General features: G+C 40.8%; 1 protein-coding gene across 1 annotated transcript; it reads right to left on the reverse strand.

Annotated features, from left to right (window-relative positions):
• Positions 1-2,336: 2,336 nt before the first annotated feature.
• Positions 2,337-8,188, reverse strand: LOC127943259 (protein phosphatase 1 regulatory subunit 29-like). Its single transcript, XM_052539584.1, has one exon. The coding sequence runs from the start codon at positions 7,897-7,899 to the stop codon at positions 5,104-5,106; it is 2,796 nt and encodes a 931-aa protein (XP_052395544.1). The 5' UTR covers positions 7,900-8,188; the 3' UTR covers positions 2,337-5,103.
• Positions 8,189-8,625: the final 437 nt, after the last annotated feature.

The following is an 8,625-nucleotide window of genomic DNA, read 5'->3' on the forward strand; positions in this document are numbered from 1 at the left end:
GCACATATACAGTACATAGCCATTTAAATTGTATATAACAGAACTTTTCGCAACCTGACAGGACTTACGAGATCTAGGGAAGTTTGAGGCGCATTAAAAATGAATCCAGTGGAGTCGTGCCTTGAGCCACATCTTTGGCGTTTTAACTTTTTTTGTCTGTATACCCTCAAAAATATCTGTGGTCTTGTGTCTTTTTTCCCTGTTTGCTCAGTTGTAGCCCTCAACCTTAGCTTGACCCATCACAATATGAATGGCGGCTGCATTGTCTTCCTATCATACCTCTAGACACTGCCTGCCTTACAGGAAGTGTGGATATGTTAAGTGGAATTGACCTGTAATGTGTGCTATTGAAACTTTAAAGTTAGACTTTAGAGTGTCTTAAGGCTGTTGTAGACTGTGCCAACTCAATTCTTATATAAAATCAACATGAAACAGCATTCAAAACCCATTTTATTTCTCTAATTTGGTGTAACAGGACATTCAGTCAATGCTATATGTACTGAGAATTGTTTGAATTGGAAAAGGTGGGTGATACATACCAGAATATGGAGCCTGACCTATTGAAACGTTACTTTTGAGGAGACTTTTGGATTTGGATGTAGACACTGAAGGTCAAGTTCAACCTCAAGAGCATCTCCACGTATCGCAATGGTTCTTCTTTTGTGATGCCATAGAAGAACCACTTTTGGTTCCAGAAAGAAACAATCAGTCAAAAGTGCTTTAAAAAAATCATCTATTTTATGCCTAAGAAACTTAAGGTTCTTCAGAAAGGTTCTTCAGATGTTGAAGGTTCTTTATGGAACCATTTTGTGAAGCACCTTTACTTGATATTTTGCTGTAAACTTGTCTTACATTCACTTTTAACAAAATTGCAGAATTAGCTACTGGGAACGTTTCTAAAGGGATGCATATCCTACAAAAAAAAGGGAAAAATAAAATGGCGGGATAATGTTAAACAACAGGTAATAACATCTGCTGAAAAGGAAAGTCATGGAAAACAAGTTATTACCTTTTACGAAAAGATACATTTTTATTTTTCTTTGGAATAACATGAAGATGAATCATGCACCAAAAAAGTTCACTACAAGTTCGCGAAAGTTCAAACGAGGCAGTTTGCAAACCTGAAAAAAAAACAAAAATCTAAATTATGCAAAGCTCCCATAAAAGTGAATAAACTTAATTGGCAATCTACATCAAACCTGAACTTATTACTGAAGCTATATTTAAAACACATGCCAATCCATCACTTAAATAAATTTGCTCTCTTCCCCAGGCTCGGTTCACATATTACTCTAAAAATGTTTGACTGAAAGGCATGCAAATTCAGTCACAGTGGGTTCTTCTCTGAGGTCTCGGTTAACCTGCTGAGTTAATACCCATCTCGAGATAAGGGAGTTGGGTATGCTCTGCGATTCAAGTCTTTTGGCATTAAACCCAGAGTGGTGCCATGGAGAGTGTGAATGACATTTTATTCCTCGTTCTGATGTCTAATCAGGGGTCTTGAGGGGGTCTGGCCTGATTAAAGCAGCCAAAAGTGCATACAGCTCATTAAAACAAGAAATCCTTTCTGTGTTTTCTAACCGCACACCAAATTCATTTCATCAAGGCTTCAGGGGCATACGCTCGAACGCTCAGCTGGAGCATGAGGAATGGAGATATGAAAGAGAAATCGCTAGCACAATACATTACCAGGAAAAAAGGGAGGGGAAAAAAGAGCAAAAAGGCTTCATCACACTCTGAACATGCAACTAAATTTGACAAGTGTATCAGAGGACAATGGTTGGTTTTGAAAGGCTTACTATCTCCACGGACAATATGGTAGGAGGCCAGAAAATTGTGGGCCGTAAGTCTTCCGCTGCTTAAAACTTTATTAGTGGGAGGACGGAAATTGTTGAAACTATAGTTCTCTGGAAAACCATACGGAGAGAGGGGAACTTTACTCATCCATGTTGTGGGAGTTACAGAAAGCTTGAGCTCTTAGGAAACTTGCAGAATGTCTTTTTTTTATGCAAATCAATACAGCCCTGATGTAAATTATCCATTAATTATATTAATTCGGACAGCATTAGGATGTATTAAGCTAAGTAATATAACTGGAAATCAATCAAAAGACAATACGCATCAAAATTATGCAAAAGGATCTAGGTTTTGGCCTCGAGTACACCTGATCAGGAGGGCATTCTGGGGGACAAAAATAAATCTGTTAGGTTAATATATAGTGTTATATGAAATTAAATCACGTTAAATAAATGCCAACTATAACAACCTTTCAATCATAACATGATGTTACTTTGACATATAAATAACAGTTACAATGTTACAAATGTTTGGCACCATCCTTTAAAATAATTCACTCTTTGTTTTAGTGCCAAGAGGGCACTTTTAAGACTATGTGTCTGTAAACGTATACAGTAAGTGTAGATTGTAGAGTCTGCATATGCCTTTGTGTATATATGTGTGTGTGTGTGTTTGTATGTACGTGTACACATACAGCGATTTTGTTTTTCACTGGACATACCCATTGGAAATCTAATACTACTTGTACATACAGTATATTGTGTGCAACCATTGTTAGTATAGATTGTTCTCTTGTTGGTTGTGTTTGTCACAGTTTTCACAGTCAGCCATTAGTCCCATCTGATCAACACTGTATGTCTTTAAGACCATACACACATATGTTTCCAAAAACATATCAGCAGGAAATCAAATCCAAAATAACTGTCATTTCCAGATGCCAACAATGTACTTATACTTAAAACATTCCAAGAGCATAATAATTTCTCTCCAATTGTCTTAGCTTGTTATCTCCCAACCACAGTGCAATAATGCAAGCCTTGAGGCTGTTTAGAAAACTCATCTCCTAACTGAATTTAGAAAAATAGTGGGGGGAAAACAACTTTTGGAGATTTAAATAGGAATAAATGAGATTTCAAGAAAGTTAATGATGGTGGAATATATGCATGTGTGGGTTTGTCATTTTGTTGCAAGCTCTAGCTATGAGTCTGCGTTTGTCAGTGATATTCATATCTTCTTGCACTATTCTATACAGGCATACGCAACAAAAACAAAACATTAGCTGAAGAATTGATATAGCTTCTGATTTACTAAACATTCATCTTGTCTTTGAGTTCATAGACTGTGATTGAGTGCGATCTGGAATCCCCCCTGAGAGGCTTTAGTAAAATGGCTCAAAAGGCAAACCTCTGTATTTTGACTTGACCGTGTCAATTCTCAATTACCAAGCATTGATTTTGAACCTTGAAGGATGATGTGACATATTATTGATGCATGCTGAGAGTTCATAAGTTTCAACGCTGGCCAAATGTGACTGTAAAAGGAAAATCAATTTCCATGTTCAGGTTGAATTCTAATAATGTTTGCAGTCAATGCTGCGAAAAACCAGCGGATGTGAACCATATGCTGTTAATAACAAAAACTAATGTTTGTCATCAAAAAATTCCCTTGCCTTAAATTTAAAAACCCAGAGGCCTATTTTGAAGAGCTTGAGGATATTTTTTTAAGCCAATAAATTGCTCTAAAGAAGAAGAGCTTTAGCTTGCCTTTCATTGCCATGGGCGAACCAGCAAAACTCCAGGGATGCATTCTGGGTGATGACCTGACCGCAAAGCGCAAGATTAATTTCAATCACTTCTCCAATCTGGCAGTGTTAATAATATTAGCACCTCTGTGACCTCTTGACTCCTATGCTGCAAATTGCTAATTATTTTTCCCTATAAAGCCATGCAAGGACAATAACAAGGTCTTAAAAAATGAGATGGGAAATAATTGAATTTGTTGCATACCATCCCTAGTTTGACCACAGCTGACATTAGGTCAAGGAAAGTGGGTTATAACAGGAAACAGAAGGTCAGATCAATAAGGAAAAATAACAGCAGAGTTGCTATACTATTCAATGAAAGAAGACCTGACCGAGTAATCATTGAAACGCAAATATGGTATCTAAATCTGTGGAATCAATGATGAAATAAAATATCGTATTTTACACATTTGAAGCCTGCTCAAGGTTTTCTGTGTCTGTGATAAGCTTAATAGGTCATTGAAAAGTTGACCTTGAAATTATGAAATTATATGTTTAAGACATCATGGAATTCCAAATTAGTATATCTTTTTTTTTTCTTTCTTTTTTTTTTTTTTTTTAGAAAAGTGTGTCATTTGGATTAAGCTTTGGCATTTTGCCTCCTAACAGGCTAAACAAAGCAAACTCTTTGTGTAACATGCCTCCATATTTAATACACAACTGTAAACCTTGTGTATTTCAGCCTATTACTGCACTGGGTCTATATCTAGCTGCCACTTGTAAAATCAAATTGAGACATAGAGCTTCCATTCTAAAACCTCATTTATCTCTTTCCATTCTTAGAATAAAAACTGTCAAAAGACTACATATGAAGGGAAAAATGTGTTGGGCTGGCTGTGCTACAAATGAATGCCAAAAAGGAATTAACATTGTGTGTTTTATCGAATTGCCACACTGCTTGAATATAAAGCATGTCCAAATGACTGCCTCTGGTTTGATAACTGTGTCCCACACATGCTGTGTAAAATTTGTGTAGGTGTCTCAAATCAATGAATATGCTTTGCTTGAGCAAACATTAGGGAATGAGAGAGAAAAGGATATACATGTTTTGACCTGTGGCTTCAGCCAAGGGAAATTCACTTACTAATTACTTACTAATTAATATCGTAAAACAATCATCTTGACAGGCATCAGTTACCACCATCTCTAGAGATTATATTCAGGCATTTATAAAATAAAACCACAAATTCCTCATTTAACACTATTATCTTGTCAAACTACAGTGCAATACAGCATAGGTGGTATACAATGTAATATGGAGGGATTCTAAACTGAAACTGTATGCCTTTTTAAGTGCCACATTCCTCTGCATTTCTGGTTGGTTGCTTATCTATGACTTAATGAGCTTGGAACACCTGCTTAATTTTGTCTCTTTTAGAACACTTGTCTCTGTGGTGGCCTATAGGGACCAAAGCACCTGCTGATGGAGTCTGCCGAGCTGTCTCAAGAGTCATCGGTTCTTTTCTCCACAACCTCTCCTCCTGCTGTCATGTCTCTAACAAGCATCACAGTTTCTGCTGTGCTGACACCCCCTTCCAGTAATCCAGAATGTCATGGAGATCCTCATCCTTTGCAAACTGCACTTTCTTTCGAAGAGCATGGCCAGCGGCTATGTAGGCCTCTTCACGGGGGCTTTTTTTGTATGGTCGGAAGCGCTCCCAGATTTTAAGAGAGCTCTCTGAGGAGTACTCAGGGCTAGAGGAATACCCTGAGTAATTGTGGTGGCGGGGAGAAAGCTGTGAATAGGCAGTGTCCTTCTTGGTGCGAGTGAGAGGCTTTAGAAAGGAGACTTTCTGGGCAGGGGAGTCAGTGGCACCCTCATAGTAGAGGGCGGGGAAGGAGTGTCGGTGCTCTGAGCAGTGGTAGTCTGGGTGCACCTGCAAGTGGTGCTGCTGAGCTGTGCTGCCCCCGCCTCCGACCACAACACCACCCCCACCCGAACCACCACTGCCACCACCGGCTCCCCCTCCACCCCCACTGCCACCATCTCCTCTGCCATTACTGACTCCCTGAACACCTATTAAGGGCAACCTCTCCAGGGGCTCCCCGCACCGAACAGGGCTGCCTTTCTCAGGGTACTTGCATGGCTCTGTGCTACGTGTGTCTGGGACATCCAAACTGAAGACCCGAGCACTTCTTACAGAGCCCCCGGAAGAAACGCTGCAACGATTTTTAACAGAGTTAATAGGAACAACTGCAGCATCTGCACTGAGTTGCCTTTGCAACGGCCGTGATGCTGTAGCTGGGGGTGGGTCCCTGTAGGGAGGGGAGAGAAACCCACCTCCGCTGATGCCGGGCCTCTCAGAAAGGGGCAAAACAAGAGGAACAGGGGGTGGAGGACGGATTTTAGGGGACGTCATAATATGGCATGACTCTGTGATGGTAGGGGAAAGTGGAATTAGCCCCCTGGCTAATGAAGGGACACTAGGAGGTGGTGGAGAGTCAGTGTTATCAACTGTAGTTCCAGGGGCTGCAGCTGCTGCCACAACAGCTACAGAGTCTAGTTTGAGTGCATCTATGCAGTTATTGATAATCTGATTTACCTTGTCCACCTCCTTGGCAATAGTTGAGATCTCCGATGTTGAATCTTGGCCATCATCATCAGAGTCATCTCCTCCATTAATCCTATTTTCATCCCTTGTGATTTCATTCCCTGACCCTGTTAGAACTCCATCTCTTACTCTGTCCTCTCCTCCTGCTGATGTTCTTACATCCATGTAATTGCCTTTATTGGTGACCATGGCCTCTGAGAAAGCTGTAGCCATCTTCTCCACTTGTGGAAGGGAAGAAAGTCGAGAAGAGGTGGTGTTGGCTGAACTATGAAGGACACCCAAGCTGGAGGATGCTGATTGGGACAACTTCCCATGGTGGTGTTGATGAAGGGACTGGTCATGGAGTTTCTGCAAGGTTGAAGGATCCTTGGCTGCTGCAGCAGCTGCTTCTGGCCCATAACGCATCTCTAAAATAGTTTTCTTAACACTAATAGACTTTTCCTTTACCTCATTCATTCGACGCCTACGTAAGCAGTAGTACACCAAGCCCAACACAATGACCATCCCAAACAGGCAGCCTAGAATGGTCATAATGTAATGGGTGGTGGTAGAAGGGGCTGCTCGCAAGTCATCCGGCCCTGGAGCCCGAGTTGCAAAATATAGACAAGTGTGATTGTATCGCTGGGAATTGCGAATGGAGGCAACACAAAAGGTATAATTTGTGTGGGGCTTTAGATTGTTTAGTCTGACAATCTCTTTCTTGTTCTTTAAGTTCATGACATCTGACACATAGGTGTGATTGTACTGCACTAGAATATACATCTTACTGTAGGGCTTGGGTATTTGAACCAAGAGGGATGCAGAAGAGAGGGAGACTGTTTGCAACTTAATGGTGGGGCTGTATGTGGGGTCTGTGGTTGAGGAAGCTGTGGGCTGGTGATAAGGTCCCATCTGATCATAAATATCTATCCCCATCCCAGAAGAGTCTAAGTCAGGAGGCAGGGCAGTTATGCCACCAACAATAACTCCATCTTTACACATGGATGATAGGATAGAACGAGCATTTCTTCCTTGATTACCTCTAGGACTCAGGAGAGGGTAACCAAAAAGTTCTTTTGGGGTCTCACACTGGAGCCTGTCATATGTGTGAGTGACATTGTCAAATGCCTCTAGCCAGATAAGGAAGCCGTACAAGTCACAGCCACAATGGAAAGGATTTCCAGCCAGTTCGCACACTATTAGCCGTCCTCCCAAAATGGTGAAGGTGGATGAATCCAGCTTTGCTAATTTGTTAGAGGAAAGATCAAGACTGCTAAGGCTTGGGCACTCCCAGAAAGCATTGGTTGCAATTACCTCTATAAGGTTATGTTGCAGATACAGGCACTGCATTCGACCTAGCCCTCGCAGCATCCCCTCGGTGAGGTTGGTTAGCTTGTTATATCCCAACTGCAAGACTTGTAGATTGGCCTGTCCCGCAAACGCACCATCCTCAATATAGGAGATTTCATTCTTGGTGAGGTTGAGGTCAGTGAGGTTGGTGAATCGGCTGAGGGAGATGAAGAAGATTGCTTTGAGCTTGTTCTCATTCAGCCTTAAATCATGGACAGTGTTATTAATGTGCTGTGGGATTGTCTCATATGGAGGCTGATTCTGACTGCAGATTGCCAGCCACACATAGCCTTTATCCCCCTCAATTAGCCAGCAGTCACCCCTCACAAAAGAAGGTACATGGAGAAGGAGACAAATAGGAAGAGAAAGGATGAGAAAGGAGGGTGGAAAAGCACAAGTTAAGCTGAAACTGCAAGCCATTTTGGAGTAAAAACTGGATTTGTTTTGAGCAAGGTGGGAAACAAAAGAGATTAGGGCTCAAAATAAGAAAAATGATCACAGGAGATGGATGGCCAATAGGATTACAAAGACACAGGTTTGGGGGAAAAGGTGTCTTGAGGGCAGTCACAGCTGTTCAGGGACCATAATTGCAAACATAGTCCCCATTTTATGTGGTCCGTGTTTTAGGTTTATAGCGTCGCTTGCCACAGCTGTAACTCATGGTCTTTCACTTCTTGACTGCTCCTTTTTCGAACCGATGAGCAATGTTTTCAGAAGGCCAGTCTTTGGATCTGTACGAGAGACAAAGGGTGGGGGGGAGAAAATTGAGAAATTAATGTTTTTCATGCTTTAATTATAAACAAAATCAGATTTAGAAGACCACTTATGTAGTCAAATTTCTAAAACTTTGTCTTTAATGCAGTAGTTTTATAATTCGGCTAGGTTTGATTATGTAAAACCTTATTGGTACAACTAAACAATAAAGCCTCAAAATTGTTATAAAAGAAAGCATAAATGACAGCATAATTAGGGACCAGAATGTAGAACCGCCATTAGTCTTTGTAACTCACTAAGGGTTTATAGTGCCTCTGTGAATTCATTTTGGATTACCATTATCTAAACACCACCATTCTATAAGTCACTCTTTTGCAGAAAGTTGGCTTCCTTTTTTATAAAACAGATTCATAGCAAAGCTACAGTGGCTTA

This window comes from Carassius gibelio, chromosome A22 (genome assembly GCF_023724105.1).
Source record: "Carassius gibelio isolate Cgi1373 ecotype wild population from Czech Republic chromosome A22, carGib1.2-hapl.c, whole genome shotgun sequence".
NCBI lineage: Eukaryota > Metazoa > Chordata > Actinopteri > Cypriniformes > Cyprinidae > Carassius > Carassius gibelio.